We start from the raw sequence: 25,410 nt of genomic DNA, 5'->3' as shown, positions 1-25,410 counted from the left end.
TGTAGCCACTCTGGAAAAACAGTATAGAGTTTCCTCAAAAAGTTGAAAATAGAGCTACCCTATGCCCCAGCAATTGCACTACTGGGTATTTACCCCAAAGATACAAATGTAGTGATCTGAAGGGGTAGGTGCACTCCAATGTTTATAGCAGCAGTGTCCACAAAAGCCAAACTATGGAAAGAGCCAAGATGTCCATCAACAGATGAATGGATAAAGAAGATTTGGTATATATATATAATAGGATGTAATGCAGCCATCAAAAAACATGAAATCTTACAATTTGCAACGATGTGGATAGAACTAGAGAGTATTATGCTAAGCGAAATAAGTCAATCAGAGAAAGACAAGAATCATATGATCTCACTGATATGAGGAGTCTGAGAAACAAGAGAGAAGATCATAGAGGAAGGTAGGAAAAAATGAAACAAGATGAAACCAGAGAGGGAGACAAACCATAAGAGACTCTTAATCTCAGGAAACAAACTGAGGGTTGTTGGCATGGAGTGGGGTGGGAGGGATGGGGGGCTGGGTGATGGACATTGGGGAGTGTGTGTGCTCTGGTGAGCACTGTGAATTGTGTAAGACTGATGAATCACAGACCTGCACCTCTGAAACAAATAATACATTATATGTTTAAAAAAAGAAGAAGAAGAAGATAGTAGGAAGGGAAAAATGAAGGGGGGGAAATCAGAGGGGGAGACAAACTATGAGAGGCTATGGATTCTGAGAAACAAACTGAGGGTTCTAGAGTGGAGGGGGTGGGGGGATGGGTTAGCTTGGTGATGGGTATTGAAGAGGGCATGTACTGAATGGAGCACTGGGTGTTATACGCAAACAATGAATCATGGAACACTACATCAAAAACTAATGATGTATTGTATGGTGATTAACATAACATAATAAAATAAAATTAATTGAAAAAAGAAAAAGAAAAAATAAATAAAATAAAATAAAGTATATAATTAAAAAAAAGAAGAAATACAAAATTTGGTAGGATGAATTAAATGAATTAAAGGATTGAATTGGCACTTAATAATCCTTCACCAAGAAAAATCTTAGCCCAGTTGGTGTCACCAGAAAATTACATTAACATTCAAATAATAAATAAATCTAGTTTTACACAAACTCTTCCAGAGACTAAAAATAGAAACTTTGCTCCCCAATCTATTTTATGAGGCTAGCAAATGGCTAAAATCAAAACCTGAGAGGAATATTATAAGAGAGGAATACTGTTGGCCAACCTCATTATGAAAAAAGATTTAAAATCCAACAAAACATTAAAGAGTTACTTAACATCCAAGTTGGGATTACATTAGCAATGTGAAGTTGGTTTAAAACCAGGAAATCAATCAGTGTACCTGGCTGACTCCTATAGTGGAGTTTGTGGCTCCTGATCTCGTGATTGTGAGTTTGAGCCCCACATCAGGCATAGAGGTTCCTTAAAACACATGAACAAAACAAACAAAACAAAACCCCAATAACTAGAAATCAATCAACTTAATTCACTAGACTGACAGAATAAGAACAACATATAATCATCTGAAAAATGCCAAAAAAATCTCTTGTAACAATTCAATATTATTCTTCATAAAAAACATTTAGGGAACAAGACTATAAGGGATTTTCTTAATCTGACAGAATAACTTCAAAAACTACAGCAATCACCATGCATAGTGGAGAATTGTTAGCTTTCCCTCTGAGAATGACAACAAGACAACCTTGTCCAGTAATATTACTTTTTTTTAAAGATTTTATATATTTATTTAGAGAGTGCAAGTGGTGGTGGGGAAGGGCAGATGGAGAGAGAGAATCTCAAGCAGACTCTGTGCTAAATGTAAAGCCTGATGTGGGCTCTGTCTCACAACCCTGAGATCATGACCTGAGCTGAAATTAAGAGTCGGAGGCTTAACCAAATGAGCCACTCAGGGGCCCCCAGTAATGTACTTTTATAAAACATTGTACCAGATATGCTACCTAGTACTGTAAAACAAGAAGAATAAATATTACAATAATTGGAAAAGGAAAAAATAAAAACTTAGTATTTGGACATGATACGGTATGATTGCGTAAGTAGAAAATCTGCAAGAATTTACTGATAAATTATTAGAATTAAAGACCTAAGATTTCTTGACATAGAATTTATATAAATTAATTGTATTTCTATCTGTGCAACAGCTCTTTGAGAAAGAAAATTTAGCAAAATACAATTTCTAAAAAACATCAAAAAAAGAACACCAAGTACCTATAAATAATTCTAATAAAAGATATGCATGATTCTTTTTTTTAGGATAGGCATGATTCTTAAAAGAAGAAGAATAAAATGTATTGAATGAAATTAAAGATTAAAGAAAACCTTAAAAGTTAGAAAAATAAACTATGTTCATTGATTGGGCCACCCACCCTTTAAATGATGTTAATTTTCTCCAAATAGACCTAGAGATTCAATATAATTCCAGTTAAAATCCTAATAAATTTTGTTGTGGAATATAAGAAGCCGATTATAAGTTTTATATGGAAATGCATAAAGTCAAGAAAATCTTGAAAGTGGTCGCCTGGGTGGCTCAGTCGGTTAAGCAACTGCCTTTGGCTCAGGTCATGATCCTGGAGTCCCAGGATCGAGTCCCACATCGGGCTCCCTGCTCAGCGGGGAGTCTGCTTCTGCCTCTGACCCTCTCTCCTCTCGTGTTCTCTCTCTCATTCTCTCTCTCTCAGATAAATAAATAAAATCTTTAAAGAAAAAGAAAATCTTGAAAGTCATTCTTAAAGAAGAAAAACAAAAAAGGAGAACTTGTCCCAACAGTTATCAAGTCCCTCGTCATAAAGATATAGTAATTAAAACTGTCAAATTGGTGCATGGTAGAAGTATCAAGCAATGGTGCATTGATGCCACATAAGTCAGTGGATAAAATTGAGAGGACTTAAACAGACCTACAAATATATGGCTCTTTGATACAGAACAAAGATGGTACAATGGAGCAGTGGGAAAGGATTGGCCTTTTTAATTAATGCTGCTGGGACTATCAGATAGACACTGGGGCAAAATTAAAATCCATTCCCATGTAACACCATACACAAAAGCCAAATCCAGATGAATTACATACTGATGTAAATGTAGAATTTAAACTTTAAAACTTTAAGAAGAAAACATAGGAGAATATCTGTGTAACTTTATTCTAGGAAAATACACAACACTAACGACAAATGAAAGACATACATTCTGTTGCATTAGAATAAATTATTCTGTTTATCAAAAGAAATAACAGCAAAAATGAAAAGACAGCCACAAAATGAGACAAGTTATTTGACATGGATATAACTGACCAAAAAAAGATGCATCTAGAATATATAGAAAAAACTACAAATCAGTAAGGAAAATTAAAACAACCCAATCCCAAAACAAAAACAAAAACAATTGGTAGTCTTAAATAGGTACTTCATTTTTGAAAAAAGAAATATAAGTATGCTCATAGCAGCACATTTTTATGATAGAGAAAAATTAGTGACAGCTCAAATGTCTGAATTACAAAATTAATAAGTAAATTATGGTTTATTCATTCAATAAACCATACTCAGCAACAACAATGAACATACCATAGCTATAATCAATAAAATAAAAAATCTTAAAATATGATATTGAACAAAACAAAAATACCACAATATATTGAAATTTATGTAAAGCTAAGAACAAATTTAAATTCTATCATATTCAAATGTACAAATAGACAGCAAACCTATAAAGAAAGGTTAGAAATGATTACCATAAATCAGGTTAGCTACAAATTACCTTTAGAACAGTGGGAGAGAGATATGACTCATAGAATATTCTCTAGAAGTTTCTGCAGTGCTGGAGATACTCTATTTCTTAATCTGGGTCATAATTACACCAGGTTCTAGCTAATATGTATTCATGATATGTATATTTATATTTTTGTACTTTTCCATCTACGTTACCCTTTTATGATTATAACAAAAATTGGGAAGAATGAATAAAATATAGAGCTTGAGCTTAAGAAACTTAATATTAAATCTGGGATCTATTAAAAAGGAAATAAGCTGTCTTATTAGGTAGATGATAAGACTCCTTAAGGTTTTAAGAGAGATTAGTAAATAACAGAAGCTGAATATATTTAATCAGAAAACTTTTAAAAATACCAAGAAAAAAAAAGCTATGGAGAGAAATGCAGCCCTCTGAAGCGTTTGATGACAAGATCAATCTATTTTTAGTAAATAAATCTCTATTGTCATTATTCATACAATATTTGTGGATTCTCCATCATCCCCTCTCCACCCCACCCACCCCACCCCATCTCTAGTACAAATCTCTTAAGAATAGGGAAGACACTGTATGCTTGTTTTTGGACACTGTATACTTTTAAACTTTAATTTAGATGTTATCATTTTCCTCTCAATCCCATTCTGTTTTTCTCTTGAATTTTAGGTTGTCATTCACCCTTACTTATTTAGGGTCAGAAGCTTTCCCTGTAGGACTTGCCCCTGCTCAGGTTTGTCCCCTTGTATTGAGCTAGCTTTCTGTCAGATGTCACTACCTAAAATTATTTTAGCACTCCTAGGCACTCATCCTCTTTAATTTGATATGCATTCATTGGTTTGTAAGTCTTGCTCTACTAGACTAAACGATGGCCTGAGAACTCATGCCTAGCAATGCATCTCAAGATCTCTGATCTTAGACATGTCCTCTTTGAGGCTGGAACCTGTCTTGTGAAGTCCAAATCAAAGCTTGCTTGCTATGCTTCTTGTGTTCAAGACAGGCTTTCATGCATTGGAATAATGTTTAATCCTCCTGAGGTCTTTATCTTCATTTAAATTCAACTTTCTCCAATCTCCATCTAATTCAGGGTAAGAAAGCACTATTTAAAAACATTTGTAGACATTCTAAGAAATGATAAAACATTTATTAAAAGTATTTATGAGCAGGGGCGTCTGGGTGGATCAGTTGGTTAAGCAAGTGTCTGCCTTTGGCTCAGGTCATGATCCCAGGATCCTGGGATAGAGAACCCCCACTGGGTTCCTTGCTCAGCAGGGAGTCTGCTCCCTCTCCCTATGCCCCTCCCCCCACTTGTGCTCTGGCTCACCCTCTCTCTCAAATAAAAAAATACGTATGAACAAAGTCAAGTGCTTTGTTTACTATTGAATCGTTTTAATACAGAAGCACATCTGACCTTCTGATTTAATAACAATAATGCCATATTTATGCATTAATTAGGGTTTACAAAGTACTTTTATGTACTTGATCTCTACAAAATCCTAAAAGACAGGCAAACTGGTATATGTTAAATATTTTCAATTTATTAATAGAGTTTTACATATTTAAGGGAATTTAACCAAATATATAAATAGGACTAAATGTTAAAATTTCTCTAAAATGATTGCTAAATTTGCTTATAATAAGTAGATAAATCAGTAGATAAATCAGATAATAGTTGAATATATACTTCCCAAACCAAATTAACTTCTATAAAACATTTTCTGCATACAAAATGTATATTTGGGGACTTTAAAAAAAAACTTACATTTACCAATTTGAAAAATACACTTACAGAGCTAATATATTAAGTATTAGTATCATGAATATAAGATATATAAGTAAATTCTTTGGATTGGTAAGGGAAATAAATCATTAATTTTATGCCATTACTTAGTATAGTCCTAGTACATAGTAGGCATTCAGTTATTGTCTGTTAAGTGATGAAAAGTACTCATTAAATATTTAATTGTGTGGTTTAAGAATAGTATTTAGGGGCACCTGGGTGGCTCAGTCGTTAAGCGTCTGCCTTCGGCTCAGGTTATGATCCCAGGGTCCTGGGATCGAGCCCCGCGTGGGGCTCCCTGCTCCGTGGGAAGCCTGCTTCTCCTTCTCCCACTCCCCCTGCTTGTGTTCTCTCTCTCGCTATGTCTCTCTCTGTCAAATAAATAAATAAAATCTTAAAAAAAAAGAAAAGAATAGTATATATAGAAATTCTAAGGAGAAGATAGTCATTGTAGACAGAACTAATAAATAAGGCTTCATGCAGATGGTACAACTTCAGCTGAACTTTGAAGAAAAAAATTATCCATGTTCTCCAAGATTTTTATTAAATTTTCTAAAAAAGAGAAAAATATGAGCAAAACTACAGAGTAGGAAATAAAAATACCATATTTAAGAGATACAAATAAACCAGCTTATCTGTTGGGAGACAATGGGAAAGTTGAGTGGGTAGATTCAGTTTATAAATAAAACCTAGAAGTTTTTTTTTCCCTAAAATACAGAAATTCATTTTTTAATATCTAATAATTTCTGTGCTCAAAAGTAATCCAACAAATTGTAAGTATTGTGGTAGCCAGTTTCCAAGATGGCCTCCAGTGAACCTTGCTTCTTGGTATTCAAGCATTTGGGTGGAACATTCTCACACTTAATTAGAGCTGACTTATGTGACGCATAGAATACAGTGAAAGGGATGTTGTGTGATTTCCAAGGCCTAGGCAGTAAAAGACATTATGGCTTCTACCTCAGTCTCTCAGATTGCTTTCTCTGGGGGAAGCCAGCCTTCGCACTGTGAGAACAATCAGGCAACCCTGTGGAGAGGCCCATTGGAGTAGAACTGACAGCCAGCACCAACTTGCCAGCAATATGAATGAGCCACCTCATAAATGGATCTTCCAGACCCATCACACCCTGAGCTGATTGCTGCCCCAGCTGCAATCTGTAAAGACTGCTATCTTGTAAGAGATCCAAAGTCAGAATTGCTCAAAGCTGCTCTCAAGTTACTTCCCTGCAAAAATTGTGAGAGATAATAAACAACTGTTGTCAGACATGTGTTTAGGGATGGTTTATTGCACAGCAATGTATGGCTAATATAAGTGCCATCATTCAAACTTGTAATACATTCAAGTTTTTGATACAACTTTGATTGATATTCAGATCAGAAAGAATACCTTGTATCAAGGGAATTTTTCTAGATTTCAAGTTAAATTATTTTCTCTCAAGCTATATCCACAGGACACGTTTAATTAATACTGACTGAACTTATTTAATTGATAGATTATTTACTTGCTCCATAAAGCCGAAAACATCTTTAGGATTATATGTCTTGCCTATTACAGTCTTAAAATTCAGAGCTTTAATTTACTGTTGAAAAACGGGTGCAGATAGAACAAGAATAGTGCTTTATCACCTTGTTTGTAATACTGAAATAATTATAATAATAAATTTTATAAGCAACATAGTTTTTTCTATAGTCCAACAAAGATAATTTATTTTTTAAAAGATTTATTTATTTAATTGAGAGACAGAGAGAGCACACAGAAGGAGAGGGAGAAACAGACTTCTCGCTGAGCAGAGAGCTGGACCCAGGGCTCGATCCCAGGACCCCAAGATCATGACCTGAGCCAAAGGCAGACACTTAACCAACTGAGCCACCTAGGCGCCCCCCAACATAAATAATTTAAAAGTTATACACTGTAATTAATGGAAGTTATAATGTTATTTTCCTTGCAAATATATTTTATTAATGAATTTGGCTTAGTTATCATTTACATTTCTTGATGTACTTACATGAGAATCTCTGTGAATGAACTATATTTCTCCATTTATATCTCTGAATATTGGTAAAATAATTAATAATTTTTTTTATCTAGTGAAACATCAAAAATTTTAAGGTGAAATTCTTTTCACTTTCATTCACATATTAGGAAATTAGGTTGGAGATGCAAATGATATTACAGAAGCAAATTTGGAAAGGATTAAATATAGTTTCAGAAATTTTTTTCTCAGATTAAACAGTAAATCATTCCAACTCCTTTTTCTTCTCCTACTGGAATCCAATTTCCATCTTTACTTACATTAGTTCCTCTTCTTTGACAACTTTGCTCCTACTTGTTTAAAACACAGAGATTAAAACTGAATTAATGTCGTAATAAGAATCTAACCACTATTGAGCAAAATAGCAGTTGTTACTTCTTAGTTATATAACATCATCTATCACTACAGTTCCATTTGCAAGTACGAATTTAAGATAAAATATTATATTAATTCATTCTTTTTTACTTGGAGTTTCCTTTGGCTTTACATCTTTTCCTGATGTGCTTATCTTTATACTCTTTTGTTTTTCACTTTATATTTATTGCACCTTAACTTTATCTTATAAATAAACAATAACTTACCTAATTATTTTTATATTGTCAATTTCCTTATTATTATCCAAAATGTCAAAAATTCAGTTCAACATACTATCCTTTAAAAACTTGATTTGGATTATTTTTTTTTTAATGTAAAGTTCAGATTCATTTGAAATGCTGTGCTAATTTTTTTCATAAATTAATTCTATTGTTTACTGCCTTATAGTATGTCTAGTTTTTGATGACAATGTCATATGAGGCAAAAATCAGAAGCTTTCCTCAAGCCTAACTTGATTGCTCTAGGCCTCTATGTAGGTTTATGGTATTTAAGACATTAAATGATTATTAATCAATCGCCTACTCAGCCTTTACTTTCTACCTATATTATCAGTCCCTAAAACAATGCTGGGCTTTAAGCTCATTTGACTTTGGTTCTTAAAAGAAGATGGGAACAATGTTTGCTAGTATGAGAAAAGTGAAGGACAGAAAATAATTAGAGCTAACTTTCTGCTATATTTTGGAAAAGCTATAATTTGGTGCATTACAAGGCACTTAATGACTAATTAGGTGGTCTTAAGAGGCTTTCACCTAAAACAGTATTTCCAGGGCATATAATGAGTATAGCTGGTAGTGCTTGAGATAATTTGGGGGATAAATGTCAGGGAATTAAATAACTTGGACTCAAATCTCTATTACACTTTTGGTTATTTCAGTGTATGTTTGGTGATCTTATGTCCTTGTTATGGCCTAACACTCACTAATTTCACTTTTCAACACAGACTGCGCAGGATCAAGCATGGGACCACCATAGTTAATGGTATCTATATGGAATATGACATTTTTTATAGATTTTTATTTTTCTGGTTACTTTAATGACCAGAGATCTTACTCTTCTTTTGTGGTATCATTATAATATTTCTTTTTAAAAACTGAATTAAATTTTTAAAAGTGATCTGACTTTTAAGAAAAAGAGTAAGGACCTAATAGAGTAAATGATACATAAAGGCTAGAGTAAGCATATGAAGAAACTCACAAAAGTGGTACAAGAGCGGATGAAATTTTGGACACACTCTCCTGGAGATTAAACGTCAGGAGGCAGCTCTAGACAACTTTGGCATTTTCTTTGCCAGCTCTTTTTTCCTTGCTAGTAGGTTGTTAAAATGAACAAGTATTCTGAGGACACTTTGATAGTTGGTAAGTGACTCTTCAGAACTTAGCAAATACATTTTACCTCAACCTTTGTCACCAGGAGAATATGAAGAATAATGCTTTCAAATGTTACAGAAGTCTCCCTGGAGGTAAGAAAAATGCCAAGAACACAGAAAATGCCCCACAAATTATTCCCAGATTTTGAAGTGACCCTATGTTAGGAAAAATATCATAAATCCAAATTTATCCACTATTCAACACTACTGAGGTCACACAAGAGCAAAGATATGTTTATAACTGGTAATAAAGTGTAAAGAATAATGATTTACCATTAAACAGAGAAAATTTATTTCAATATGAAGTTTCAACAATGAGTCATATGTTCACTATAAATTCAACCCAAATTTCTTACTTTCTAGTTTTAGCCAGTGGTAATTCTATTTAAAATGATAGAATAATTGCAGTATTTTGAAAAATTGTGGCTCTTCAGGAAAAATTTACTTACATTTGTCATTTAATTAACATTTAATAAGGGCCTGTTATCAAGTACTGTACTAGTAGTTGAAGATACACAGATAAATGTTAATTCTATTTACTAGAATTACTTGAAAATTTATCGTTCTGATATATTTTACATAATGATTCTAAACTAATAACCATGTTCTTACAGAGCACCATGTTTCTTAGGCATTCTCAATAAAAGAAACCAATTATATATTGATAATAATATGAGACTACGTCTATTGGTTTCCCTTATTAATATCTCTGTTACTTTGTCAGGATAGTAAATTTAATTGTTCTGGCATGAATTTGTCATCAAAACCAGAAAAAAAAAACTGTACAGGTAAATGTCAACTGTGATCTAATGATAGCCTTCACACTTAGAAAGTACTCTATTCTCAACACTGCTGATATCTCAGATTTAAGTAATTATTGATGCTGCATTGATATCCTTGTTCTGTAGAGTCGATTTGTTCTGATAATCTCCCCTTCCATATTTGTGAAGCAAACAATTTATAACCCACTCTGGAATGATTTTTCTATAGAACAAATTTATGATTATCCTCTTCTCAGTAAATGCATTGTCATAATCATGACTTAGCAAATCTGATTCTCAGTCTAGTAAACAGCGTTTAATAAAATAAGGAAATCATTTTCTACAACTCAGGTGTCACCTGGATGTCACCACCCTTAACATAAAACCATGTTCAGATTCGACTTATTCTCTGCTCTGGGTACAAGCCCAAGCCCCACACTTCTGCAAATCCTTCATGGCAGGGGGAGGATTAAGTTCACCTTTCTTTCCTCCTTCCTGCGTCCCTCAAATCAGGTACTCCATTTGGTTTCTTGTGACCTTCTCTTTAACTCCACTCCGGCAACAACCAAAGAGCCGCTCCCCTTTCTTTCATGAATCCCCTGAAAGAGCCACTTAACTAAAGTCTTGGTGGGTAATTGCAGACTTTGTGTGTAGTGGCTGATATTACTGAAAGGCCAGGTTTTACGTAAGAGTGATGTTAATTTAGGAGAGTGAGTCTAAGTATCCTCGGTCTGAAAAGTCCTTTGGACACTTGACCTTCTTTCTTGGCCTTTTCTCTCTCCTTTTTCCCTATGTCCTTGTCTCGCTGTTAGGGGTGAAATACTGAGTCCATTTTGGGGGGCAGAGCCATTCAGTTCTCTCCAAACCTTTCTCTCATATCTATTATAGTTCCGAATATCCTTTTGAATTTCCAAAATTACCTCTGGTGAGGGTATACCTGACTATTTGTTTTTAGCTAAGAGCAAGTTGTCCATCCTAGTTTTTGTCTTTGCATTTTAGAAAGGATCTTGGAGTAGTTCATTATTCTGGTTAAAATTAGACAACATAATGCAATGGGGTACTACTTTTAAATAATGAGGTAAATTTGAGTTAATTGAGAAGTAAAAGTATACAATTTACTTCTTGTTCTCCTTTACTTTATATATGGATTTTTTTTTTCTCCTGCTGTCAGCAGAGCAGAAACTTCCCAACCAGGCTTTGAGAGCATATTCTGGAAACGTGTCTGTTGCCTACTATTAAATACAAAAATCTGTTGCAGTGTTCAGTGTAGGCTCCTTCTTTTTCCAAAGGCTGCATCTGTCCCACAACATGCAGAGTTATTTTTAAATGTGTTAGATTTAATTAACCCACCACAAGTGACTCCTTTGATGACGTCCTAATGGAATGTTCAAAATATTTTTAATTTGGAAAATATACCATATAAAAGCTAGACTCTGAAATCGGAAAGTAGACATTTTGACTACTTTCCTGTTCTTGTATAAATACATGATGGGCTCCTACTGGGCGTGTGATTCAGAGCAGTTTTTCCATCTCTAATGTGGAGAAACTATGGGGAAACAGATTCAGAGGAAGAAAAGATATGTTTTTGTCCTAGCACTCAGAATTGGCATATGCTAGAACCGAAAAGGCTCTAAATCCCCTGCTCTGTTGGTCTTTGCTTCTTTGTTTCTAATTAAAAAGTATGAGTCATGGGTGTTTGAAGAGTGTCCCTAACTTTGTATTGCAAGGGATAAGACAAGATGTCAAATTCTGGCTGTTTTGTGATGCTATATGCTGCCTTCAGCCAAATTAACAAAATTGTGCTGTTATTGATATACTTAGATCCACAAAGAAGTGGTCCTCAAACTTTTTGAAGAGAAATACTTCATTTACTTGGAAAAGTTGCAAACCCCTTCCCAGTAGGATATTATTTGCACCTGCTAATTGAGGAAACAGAATGCTGCTATATACTAAGCAAGTATTTAAAATTTGTATTTTATTAATAATATAAACCATATATATTTTAAAATAGTAGCATATATGTGTGATTCATCTTTTTCAATACACAGACAATAATTAGTGTGAATACAGATTTTTTAAAACTTTTATTTTATCTTAATTCCAGTGTAGTTATCATGCAGTGTTATGTAAGTTTTGGGTACACAATATAGTGATTCAACACTTGCATATGTCACCCAGTGCTCAGGTGTGAATACAGACTTAGTGATCCCTGCTAGAAACTCTGCAGATCCCAACAGCACCATGCCCACAGCTTGGCAACAGCCATGTGCCTAAGGACCACAGCATGAAAAACCTCTTTCTTCTACTACATGAAACCAACTTCCCAGTTTTCTTTTTTTCTATCCTGCAAGCTTTCTGTTCTGCTACCATAATCACTTTCTTGAAAGAAATGGTATAAGGAGAATAGAAAATGAGAATAATGAAAAAATATTTTATAAAATTTGGCAAAGTGGTTGTCAAAGTTAGGACATAATTGGGAAAATTCGGTTATGATTTAGGGAGGAGCTTTAGGTTTTTCAGACTTTTCTAAGCTCAAACCTGCTGACTATGTGGGACATGGCCCTGTAAGCAGTTAATCAAATATTTAGGGGTAGTATAAGTTAGAAACATAATTTATTTGACCTGATGGTAGAACTCTAAAAGGTGCTTCATTTCATTGAGTTTTTAATCAGGATAAATTCAAGTGTAACCCAGGTAATTAACTGCACCTCTCACCTTTTGAGGTGTATCAATGGTTTGATCCGTACAGAAACCATATAGGGTAGGCTTCCAAAATACTGAAAACCAAGGCTAAAGAGGTGAAGCAATTTGCAGAAAGTCACATAGCTGGTCAATCGTGGGGCCTGGATTGGACAACGTGGCCCCAGAACCCTGCTGTTGTGACTCCCAGTACTACACTGTGCCTTGCTTCATAACCTTGCTAAGAGATTATTTTCCTTTGTTTAGTGTCTTTTTCTTACTTTCACAAGGGATACTGGATATATATGTTAAAAATAATTTGATACAAATAAAATTAAGAGGGCAAAATAGTTTTTTGATGTGACCAAGGTAATGAGTGATTTTTGCTGAGACCAAACAGTAATATATTTACCATAACACTGTGGCTTTACCTCTAAACAAGAAAAGAAACATATCTTTTTACAACATTGCCCTAAATCCAGGACAAGTAATAAATAAAGTGAAAAAGACACTAAAAAACTCATACCTTCAAAAGCCATTCATAAATTTTCTGTGTGATTTGATATTACAATAAAAGTTGACTTTCTTCCTTTTTAATTTTGTAGTAAAATTGTTTCACACTAATGTTCTAATCATGGACAAGGTAAGATAAAACTCTGAGCTAAGAGATTTTGTTTTGATTTGATTTATTTAATAATCTCTGATGGATGAAGTGGTTGGTCAGCCAAAAAGATGAAATACTACAGATGATCACAGTTTTTTTTTTACTTCTAATATTTTACATACCTTAATTAGTTACACTTATTTTCAAAACAATCGGCAATAATATGAGAAAAAAAATGGTACTCTAAAGTCATTAAAGTACTAAAGTAATGGCATAACAATACTGCAACTGCAAGCACGATCTTACAGTTCCGAGACTCTAGCCAATATTGAGGAAAAGAACGTGAAACAGGGATTAGAACATCTGAATTTAAAGAAGGCTCTAACACCTTCTAACTCTGCATCTTGACAAGTCACAATCACTTACCAGGACCTCAGTTTCTTCATCTATAAAGTGTAGATAACAGTTGTGTCTGTTCAACTGTTTCACAAAACTGTTAAAATCGACTGATGTAATTGGAAGTAATTGTTATATGAGTTTGTGTCCTTGGGATATCTATCATTTAAAGTTCTTTTGTCCTCGGATGCTTGTGTGGTTCAGTCAGTTAGGCATCTGCCTTCGGCTCAGGTCATGATCCCAGGGTCCTGGGATGAGTGTCCCATCAGGCTCCCTGCTCAGGGGGGAGTCTGCTTCTCCCTCTGCCCCTCCCCCCAGCTCATGCTTGTGCTCTCTTTCTTTCTTTCTCTCTCTCTGAAATAAATAATTAAAATCTTTAAAAAAATATTTTGAAGTTTTTTTGTCCCTTCAAGCAACTCTCTTCAGGGCAAGAAAAGATGGACTTTTCAGAAAAGAGAAATAGTTCTTTTATCATTTTATTATACCCCTTTATAACCAAAAGTACAGTCTTTTCAGCTAACTAAAGAGCATTTTAAATCAGCCAGAGAGTTTCTCTTTACATTTAGAGAACACAAAAGTTAAAGTAGACGATATGATTAATAAGATATCTCAAAGTTAGCCAAATGTCATTTTCTGGCTTCAAATGCAATACTGTAGACTATTTTTAGAAACACGTTTGTCACTAATTGAATATAGACATGAACACGTGCGCGCACACACACACACACACATTGGTGAGAGGGAGTTGACTACATTATTTGCTATGGGTTCCATTCATGTAAGAATTAATTCACCTACACAAAATATTTCTTCTTACACTTGCTCTTCTATGTTGCAAAGAAAATTCCGAAACAAAGTGTTCCCAATACCTATTTCAAAGTTTGTCTTTCACATTTCCCTCTAGTTCTGGGTAGACCAACACCTTAAAGGGCAGTACATTTAGTCCAGGTAACATTATCAGACTGCAAATGAATGTAGTCATTGTTGTCCCGTGAAATACAGAATTCCCTTTTGGGCTCAGATTTCTCCCTGGTAGCAAATTAATGACTCCATAAAGCCATTGTGTATGACTGCTAAAGTACAAGTTTCCACCTGGTATATAGAAATGCAACTTATACTTTATGATTTACCATAATGGATATTTACATTGTAACTTCATCTTAGAGGTAATACAATTTTATTGTTGAAGTGAAGTTGTTCAACAGACACTTTTTATAGAGAGGAAACTGAGACCCAGAGAGGTAGTAGAGTGACTCACGCCACATTGCAGTTAGCTAATGTCAGAAAGGCCAGGTCTGGTCTTGTTTCCATCTCCTGTCATGTCATTTCATGGGTATAAGTTACAATTCTAAACGAATGTGATCTGCTGGTCGACAGGGTCTAGTGAGACCTTCCCTTCTGAAGAAACCCCTCAGGAGAGCCTAGAGTTAAGACCCAAGATCTCAAGTCCAGAGGAAAGCTGGAGGTGCCATTAGAGAGAGACTAGGACTGCGCTCTCCTTTATAATCACTGCCCCTCCGTGGAGCCCAGAGAAGGAACAGGGCAGTGCTGTTCCTCCCGGGACTGAGAGGGGCCCGCAAATTCATGCCCTTCCTGAAGTCATGAGATGAGCCCAAGAGACTTGCTTGTGAAGTCTGTTGGTACCTACAAGAATGTGTGAAGCCTAAGCATCTCGTTTCCTTGGAAGATGTGTGTGAGCTGCCAAACCACAGTTCCTCTCTGGGCGGAGGGCACGGCCCCGAGGGAGGCACGGTGGGACAACGGTTTAAAATCCGAGAGTATGGCCACGTTGTTCCTTTTCCTTCCTACTCCCACCCCTATAAATATTAAATACAATTGTTGTCTTTTTATGCCTCGAGAAGTTGAAGCTCCTAAAACCCAAAGTCCACTTATAATAGAGTCCACAATCTCAAATATCTCCTTATTATGGAATATGATTTTAAAATAAAATCACAGTTATTTTTGTGAAGGAAATGACTGCACTGCCCCGTCATTTCAAGCCTGATATCTGGGCGAGTGGAGGAAATTTGCCTTGTACACTTCCATCCACTTGTGAGCCAAAAACCTTGAATTCTCAGGTCCATTTTGCAGATATTGTTGTTTTCTGTTTAAGAAACTCCCCAGTGTGATCCTGCCTTCCTGTTCTCCCCAGAGGGGCCAGGTGGCTGAGACACCTGTCCCCCCCACTCGGAGCCTGCCAGGCTTGGCACTCCTTCCCCATCTCACAGATGGCTGGCAACCTGAGGAGATTCCTCTTGCAGGCACAGCTTTCTCCCTCTTATCTGATTATTTTCCTCACTGTGAGAGATGACATTTTCTTCTTCCTTATCTCCCAAATTCATTCCACCTAGGAAATGTAAGCATTTTCAAAACTTGTGTGCTTGCTACAGTATTTTGTGAGTCTTAATTGAAAATGTACTTCCGATTTAAAATCCTTTTTTTAAGAGTTGCCACCAGCTCAATGTTTTCATTGAAAATGGGATTTTCCTATCTTCCTCTCCCAAAAGATTCTGCTTGTAAGTATCTAGTATCATCAATGCCCCTTTCAGGCCTCATGTTATATGGCCTCTGTTTTACTTGGCACTGTTGACTTTCTTCTTCTATCTGAATATCCTTTCTTTCTTTTCTCTCATGAAACTTTTTTCCTTGATGTGTTCAGTTATCTGATTCCTCTTGAAATCTCTTCCCCTGAGAAAGTAATTCTGATTATTCCTGACACATCACCTTACTTTGACTTCACTTAACATTGTATAGAACCAGCTATGCACAGTATTAATGAGCACCATTTTTATATGGCCCCTTGGCATTATCTTATGGTTGTTTCACATATGCATAGCTTGAGGATCAAAATAAACTTTAAGTTCCTCTGGGGAAAATACGGTTTTCTATTTTTGCTTAGCTCCTAATGAAACCAATGCTTGGGTGCTTGGGTGGCTCAGTCAGTTAAGCGTCTGCCTTCAACTCAGGTCATGATCCCAGGGTCCTGGGATCAAGCCCCCTGTCAGTCTCCCGGCTCAGCGGGAAGTCTGCTTCTCCCTCTCTGCTCAGCCTGCTGCTCCCCCCTGCATGTGTGCACACTCTCTTAAATAAATAAATAAATAAATAAATAAATAAATAAATAAATAAATAAAATCTTAAAAAAAAGAAATAGATGCTTAATAAATGTTTATTGAGGTAAAATAGTTCATTGGTTAGTGAGCTACTTATACATTTAAAATAAGATATTATGAAATTTTGGGGTCAGTGCAAATAGAAGAAATCATCAAAGACACATCATCACATAATAATTGCTATTTTTTTAATTGATAAAAAATTAACTGTATTTAATTTGGTTGGCAATAAACCAAAGTGAATTTTGTTATGTTAAAGGAGAAAGATCACTGTTAGTGGAAGGTCGTGTTGATGAGACACTGGTAATCAAAAAGAGTTGGTGTCTTGTCTTTTGTGAAGGTGCTGTTTTGATGGGAATATAGCAAGTGGTACTGTATAGTATTTGTTTATGTGTTTGTTTCATTATATTCATATATAAATATATTTTACTTTTATATCAATTTTAGTTTATTGTATTTTTATATTTTTTCAATATATTTTAATATGTATAATTTTGATGAGTGAGGAAAAATTGAAATTTTCAACTTAAACTTCACTGAAGATTATTTATTAACAAAGAAGATAATAGGGTATCAGTTGAACAAGATTGTAATACTAGCAATTACTGACAAACTGCTATGAAGAAAAGGCCCTCTCACCATTTATATCACCCCAATTTATACATTACCACCACATGCAAATGTAAGTGGATCTATGTTCATTATAAACTGTGACGCATAGGATATAAGCATCCTCAAACGATAACAGAACAATTGACAATTATTTTATTTCAATATAAAATCTATATAGTTTTTAAAAGCTTGAGGAAGTGGGAATGTGTAGGAGGTGGCGTTGTATAAAGACAACATGAATTAGTGAGAATAATACATTATAAGCTATTGAAATATAAAATTACCTACTTTGCCTTTAAGTCCATAGATTAGTTGATCTAGGTTTTGAAGTTATTACCTAATAATGGTACTTTGAGGGTTGTAAGACCATTTAGTAATTAGCATTTTGTATATACTCTATATATTTCTAAAGAAATCACTCTTTTTATTTCCCTAAAGAGCTTAAAACTTTCTTCTGAAATTTTGTTTATGGTTAAAACTCACAAAGTAAATATTTATTCCTATCGTTCAAAGGGAAACTTCATTGTCTCTGTCAGAAGTGTATTCCACATGCCCAAATAGAATTGGGGAAAAAAAAAGATTTTTCTATATTACATAATATAGAGTGCTTATTTAGGAATTAAAGCCCCTTTTTTAGTAATTGGGTTATGATCTTTTGAAACTACCTTAAACTCATACTTTTTCTAAGCTATAAAATGTAGGGATTCTATTACAGTGGGATATTTTTTAAAGTTCTTTTGAGGTCTCAAGTTTTATAATTCTAAGTTACTGCCATTCAATATTTGTATTGATCTAGAGAAACCAAGATCTATCTTCTCTAGTAGTGGTTTTCCAGTGGACCTTAAACGTAGACTTGGTAGGGAAAAAGATAATTGGAGAGATAGCTTCTCATTATGAGGATGGATGAAACTAACTTTTAGAGACCACTTGTGAGTTACTTAGAAACGTAATTACAAAGCATGTCTAAGAAGATTGGAGGAGATGACCTAATCATTTGAAAAGAGGAGAAAATATGATAGTTGGTTTTTCGGCCATAAGCTGAATTTTCAAAGTTTTCATGATTTCTGTAATTAAAATAGTTATTTTTTTTTAATCCCAATCCTGCTTCATCCTTTTGAAGCATAGGAAACTGAGTGTCGTAGTATCTCTTGCACTCTCTCAGCTGGTGTATGGGTATAGGTTGGAATCAGTACAAAATACCATCTGTTTTTCTTACACCATCCTAAGAAGAGCACTATCTGGTTGGGCATAAGCAAAGATGTGAAACACAGGTCTCCTTGTTAAATTTATCTTGAATTACTTTGGAGATAAAGAAAAGTGAGATGCTACCTCATATGTCTTGTGAGGAGAAACTACTTCAGAATAAGCCATTTTCCTCAATAGTTTATTATGAGATCAAATTAGAGCTAAAAGAAATTTATAGAAAATGCTGTAAGAACATAACTGGTGGTTACTTGCATCACAGTCAATAAAAACTTCAACAGTGGTAGTTAGAATAATTCTTTCCCACCGTATTGTAAGAGAATGTTTCTATTTGCAGAGTTTTCCAACTGAGTAAATCTCTATTTTTATAAATAGGTGTAGTAGATTGGAAATTGCTTTCAAAGCTTTAAGTCTAAACATTTTACGGATGTTTACGGTTGGACACATTTTATATGTGTATGTATATAATATATATATGACTAAATGATAGTATTTTTTTAAGAAAAAAACTCAGTGAGGTATTTTGTCTGTTTCCTCATCCTAGGTATGTGAGGGCAGAACATCTGTGCATCTAGTTAGTCACTTCTACCCCTTTAGTATCATACCCTGTCAAAGACAGAGAGCAGGCAAAGCAAGAGTATGTGGCTTTGTATGGAACCAGCTTCCCACAGCAAGATCTGTGGCGGTGAAGAGTATCTTCTCTGGATTCAAAGGGGCCTGGATTAAAATTCCAACTGTGTTCCTTCCCACTGCATAATGTGGGCAATTTGCTTATCTTTTTTGAGCCCCAGTGTCCTCATCTGTACAATGGTGATCATATGAGTATGGGCATCATGGTGTCTTTTTAGGATTAAAGGAGCTAATCCACAGAAAGTGCTTACATGGAGCCTGGCACACAGTGATACTCAGTATTTTCAGGGGTGGTTTGTCAGTCCTTGCCAAAGGAGGGAATTCTCTCTGTTGGACAATCTGAAGAACTAATAATGGAGATGTTAATGAGCGCTACTGGCTTGAGATTTTACTCAGGGAAATCGGTGGCCAAATGTGTTGCAGTCTGGTGAGGAAAAGCCTTGCAGTACATCTCAATCTTACCACACAGCAGTTAAAAATGTGCCTACTTCACCTGGGTGGCTCAGCCGATTAAGCGTCTGCTTCCGGCTCATGTTATAATCTTAGGGTCCTGCGATCAAGCCCTGCCTTGGGCTCCCTCCCTGCTAGGTGAGGAGTCTGCTTCTCTCTCCCTCTGCTCCTCCCCCTTACTCATTCTCTCTTTCTCAAATAAATAAATAAAATCTTTAAAAAATAAAAAAAAAATTAAAAATGTGCCTACTTGTAGTTGGCCGCAAGTCATTTTATGGATGTAAACTCACTGATCACCCATGATGACTTCAGTAGGTCAGAGACATTGGTTAACATAAAAATGGGGACTTGCCGTTCAGTTCAGCTGGTGTCCTCTCATTGTCCCGTCCCACCCATTTCCCCATTGTTCTTCCTACAGTAGAATTTCTAGTTGGTCACTTTCCAGGGCTCCTCACTGACTTGTTAGTAGAGTCCCAAGTCCCACGTTTGGTGTTCAAGCTCCTTTACGATCTAGCCTCCAGTATCGTGCCAGACAAGGCCCACTGTGTCCTTTCATAGCATAGAGCAATCCAGCCAAACACAACTGTTTGCAATTCTTTCAATTACCTCTCACTTCCCCTCCAGACCTTTGACTGTGCTCCTTCCTCTAGCCTTGTGGACATGCTACCTACTCTTCAAACTCTAGCTCCTATGTCAATTCTCTCATAAAGGAGCCCTTGCTCATGCCATCAGGGTGGTCATCCTTTATCTTGTAAACTCTTGCCCAATTTCTTGTCCAGTAGCTTTCAAATTTTTAACTGGAATCACAATAGGAAACATATTTTGCACTGATGCATGTTTTATTCAAAAACACATACACACATACAAGTGCACATGAACTTCATGAAACAATACATCCCCTCATTATTTGCAATGTCCTTCTAATGTTTCTTTTCTTTTTCATTTGGCAAAAGTTCTAACTGCAATCTACTAAGTAGATCTTAATTACTCTTTATTTGTAACATAACCTGCAGTTTGAAAAACACTAATCTACACACCCCATACAGAATATCCTTCCTCATTTATTGTGTATAGGCATCATGTTCCTTACCAGATTGAGAGTTACTCACAGGTGATACCATGTAGTACAATACAGAGTCTTTCATTAGATCTAATCATGCCTTTCACATCAGTTGCCCAGTAAGTATTTGTGGAAGAGAAAAAGGAAAAAAGGAAGGGAGAAATGGAGGAAAGAAGAAAAAAAAAGTCTCCGGAGATGTTGATTATACCCAGAAATTGAGGTTGTTACTATTTAGCAAGTCGACAGATAGGGATCATTTAAGTTATTTATAGGTGAATTTTCCAGGCAAAGTGGTATGTGCTTCTTTGAATTACTTTCTTCAACATCAGTTTAATCGTAGAAATCAGTGAGTCTAGGATGCAAAGAAAAATAAGGATAACAAAGTGACTAATACAGAACAGATAACATCATGCATGCTTGCTGTGTTCCTTCTCCCTGCAGGGGGGTGGGGAGGGGGGGTGAGAGCAAGGGTGTGAAGTGTATCCAGAGGTGAAAAAAGCTTTTGACTTGATTTCTGTAAAGCCTGTGAAAAGGCACTTCTGTCATTCCTGAAGGTGGTGAAACATCTATATGTGCTGAATACATCAAGTGATTTCCGTGTACTGTCTATAAACAAAGTCAGTGCTAAGTGCTAACACTTCCAAGCACCTCAAGTCTATAAACTGAAACAGGAAGTACGCTCTATCTCCTGACATCTGAAATATTGCTTTTCGCTGATGTGCAAGATTATTGGTTTTTCCAGATTCAAAGAGGAAAATTTTGGATAAAATTTAAATTTGGAAAAGTCGTACTAATGACATGTATTTACTGTAATGACATACCCAGTTTGACTGGGATCGAAACATAAGTCTTTGTCACCCAAAGTTCATCCCCTTAACTAATGTGCTATATACTATATATACTATATACAGACGAAGTAACAACACGAAAGCAATGCCTTCCATGGACAGGAATACTTTGTCTAAGTCCTTTGTACACGTTTGTTTGTTATTTTCTGATCTTCAATACAACAGCGAGTGTATAGAGACAAGACCAACAAATGCAGGATTAAAAGGATTCTATAAACACTAATAAATTCAGTAATATTATGTGAAACAAATATTTCCATAAATCACTGAGAATTAAGTCCTACATACTTCACTTTGAAAAAATAATAACATTTCAATGGGAATTTTAAGAATTCTTATTAAATATTGACTTTCTATTGCCAAAGAAGTATTATTAAAAATAAACATGTAATGTACATAACGATGTATCACCTTCATTTTGGTGCCTTTGATTGTTACAGTTTAGAGAAATAAATCATTTGAAAATGCAGATTTATGATGGTTCCATTGCCAAAAATTTAGGTATGTTGCAATGTTGAATTTCTTTAAGATTTATCGTCTTTCTTAAAAAAACAAAAAAATAAAATTTATTGTCTTCCTTTGGAATATATAATAGAGAGAGAAAGTAGGGAGAAATGCTTTATATCAGGAAGAGATGTACTAATACTGACATTTTACTACTTAATAATTTCAATGTGCTATGAAAATATTTAGTAAAACATACACTGCCCAGAGAACGTCCATTTAATTATTTCATCTGACAATGTTCATTAAGTTGGCTTAAAAATATTGTTAAATTTCAAATTTGTACATGCATTTCTCACTAGTTTTGTCAGATAGCATTTTGTTTCAGAGCTATAGACTGCTCCTGCCAGCTATCTTGAAAATCCATGCCATTGGTGAGAAGCAGATGGAGTTAGTGAATGAATACTGAACTGAAGGCTGAATTTATTACAATTAGAAAAATAATTTCAAATCCATGCCTTACTTACTGGCATAGCAGAAGTATACATACAGTTTACTTTGCTTAAGTATACTAGTCTGTTATTTGGCAAAATAAGTGTAAACTTTAATGCAGCTACTTTAACACAGTTTCCTTTTTGCAGGTGTTAACAGTATAACCACTCATGTATTACCAACAGCAACAATTTCTCCAACAAAAACATCTGCACCGAAACCAACCACAATGTCAAATCTTGTTATGGAATCGACAATTGGAACATCTATAGGTAGGATTAACTCTTAATGAAATTTGCTCTAACTTTAACAGATAAAATTAGTAGCATCTATATAATTTAATCACTGAAAAATAATTTGAGATCTTATATCTATTATTATGAAGGTCTGTGCTATTTCACTATTTTGAAACTTATATGTTATTTTGGGTTGAATACAGAACCCTGAGATCACAGTGGGCTCCTTTGATGATATCCCTTTGGATCATTTCCTGTTTGAGAATAATCCTATTGTGAACATTAAAAACACAAAGTTTATTTTTAGAGAATAAAAAAATTACCATTTCCTTAGTCATAAAAATATGTTTCTAAATATACCAATCGTCCACTTAAGCAGCACTGTTAACAAGGTGACACTGTATTAATAACACACTGATCTTGTTAGTTATATTGGGCTGATAATAGATTAAATTTGTAAGGTTCGGTAGCAATGTCATCATTATTGTTTACTGGACTGAGTGGCAACTGCATCATGTTTCATGGTTCTAGGTATTCTTACCATCCATGAAGAGTAAAATGAACCATTGGGGTCATTTAATTAAAAACCCAAGAGGTTATCAATCTAATGCATCCGGCATTGTCCATCCTGCCACACACATAAAATGAGGCATATCATTCAGGTTCTATACTCAATGGAGAGAGAAATAGAGAATTACTTGTTTGTTGCTTATGGGCAGACTCTGGTTAGAATGCTAAGGTCACTGGAAGACCTGAAAATCATATATCCTAACGAGAAGATAATTGAAATTCCTCCTGCTCTCTTCCTCGCCTCTCCACTTACTCCTCGTTGAATTTTCATTCTAAGACCAAGTTCAAGTAAAATGTAGAGGACCAATGAGGGCTGGTTCACGAGACTTAACCGGGGTGGTGATTCTCAAAGAAAAAGGGTCTGATGAATATAGTCCACTATTTCTGAAATGTGCAATTCTAAGATGAAACCAAACCAATTCTCCTAGAATTTCTGTACCAAACTGGGAGAAAGCTTTACACAAAGAAGGCAGCACAGGCGATTTTGTTCCCAGAATGTGGTATGACCTATATCGCCAATCAAGGGAAACTCCAAATGACACAGTCAAAAAAGCTGGGGACCATAGAGCCTCCAGCCAACTCCTGCTCTGTATATTTTTTTCTTTTCTCTTCTTTCCTTTCTTTTCTTTTCTCTTCTTTTATATTTTATTTTATTTTAAGAGATAGAAGTTTATTGAATACACTGTAAGAGAGCCGCGGGCAGGACAGCAGAAGGGAGACTGCCTGCCCTTTATTTTATTTTTAAAATTATTTCAACCCTATGTTTTCAGGGTTTAAGCAGAGAGGCATGCTCCCACTTTTACAAAGTATAAGTATTTGCTGCTTCCCTCTGTCTCTCTCTCTCTCTGTCATTCTCTCTGTGAGTTACCATCTGAATTCTCGGCATAAAATTGCACTCATTTGGTAAAAGCATGTTACTTTGGTAATCAAAAACATCACCCCAAAAGAACCAATAAAGAGAAGGTAGGTGCTGATATTGAATGTTGACCCAAAGGGTTGAAGTTTTGCAATTTTTACATTAATCCTTGGGACTTATGCTTTCTCAGTGAGATGATTCCTAGCCCTGACCACAGTGATCTGTGGTGAATAACAATGTCCAAATAACGCAGACTCTAACCATTATGGTAAGTGATCATGAAAGGAAGAGATGGAGCGTTCAGTGAAGGAATTCAGGCAGAATTGTCATTTCTGATACCGAGAATGCATCTTACCTGCCCAGCTTGGAAGGGAAACAGCTTTATTTTTCTTTTAAGGCTTTCCAACCAGATGTTCTTGTTTAAAGGTCAAAAGATACTTGAGTTAATAGTGCTTATGTCTCTCTAAAGCATTTCTTTTGACAATGGCAGAAATTCCATCATCAGAAAAGTGGAAAATGTGCTACTGAGGTGGGAACTCCTCTTGTAGTGATGTAGCAACAGTGGCAGAGGTCACTGAGAGCTTTGCTTGGAGTAGGGTTTGCTTTCAGAGGTTTACCCAATTAGACAGATGGGGACCTGATATCTTCCTAGCTACGGATCAAGTGCACTGCCCATTTTGTTCAAAGGCCAAAGGCCAGAGTTAACATCAACACTTGGCAGACACTGCATGTCATCATCGTGAGATGAACTTCTAAGAAAAATAAACCTGAAATTTCATTCTTAAAACATAATTATTAATCAGCTTGATTTTTAAAGCATTTAATAGTCAAACATTTTTTAATTAGCTGAATTAGTCAGCACTGATCTTTCACAATTCTGATACTAAATAGATGTTCAGTTTCTTTTTTCTTTTTTTAAAGATTTTATTTATTTATTTGAGAGAGAGAGAATGAAAGATAGAGAGCATGAGAGGGAAGAGGGTCAGAGGAAGAAGCAGACTCCCTGCTGAGCAGGGAGCCCGATGTGGGACTTGATCCCGGGACTCCAGGATCATGACCTGAGCTGAAGGCAGTCGCTTAACCAACAGAGCCACCCAGGCGCCCAGATGTTCAGTTTCAACTGAGGTCAGTAGAGGAGC

General features: G+C 35.4%; 1 protein-coding gene across 3 annotated transcripts in view; it reads left to right on the top strand.

Annotated features, from left to right (window-relative positions):
• EMCN (endomucin) overlaps window positions 1-25,410 on the top strand; it is a 94,585-nt gene that overhangs the window by 18,420 nt on the left and 50,755 nt on the right. For all 3 annotated transcript variants that reach the window (XM_027598331.1, XM_027598332.1, XM_027598330.1), the window contains exon 2: window positions 22,759-22,881. In XM_027598331.1, coding sequence (XP_027454132.1) covers window positions 22,759-22,881 — 123 coding nt within the window. The remainder of the gene's footprint in view (window positions 1-22,758; window positions 22,882-25,410) is intronic.

The sequence above is a fragment of the Zalophus californianus genome, chromosome 2 (assembly GCF_009762305.2).
Source record: "Zalophus californianus isolate mZalCal1 chromosome 2, mZalCal1.pri.v2, whole genome shotgun sequence".
Classification (NCBI taxonomy): domain Eukaryota; kingdom Metazoa; phylum Chordata; class Mammalia; order Carnivora; family Otariidae; genus Zalophus; species Zalophus californianus.
This window is presented reverse-complemented; position numbering and strand designations above follow the sequence as displayed.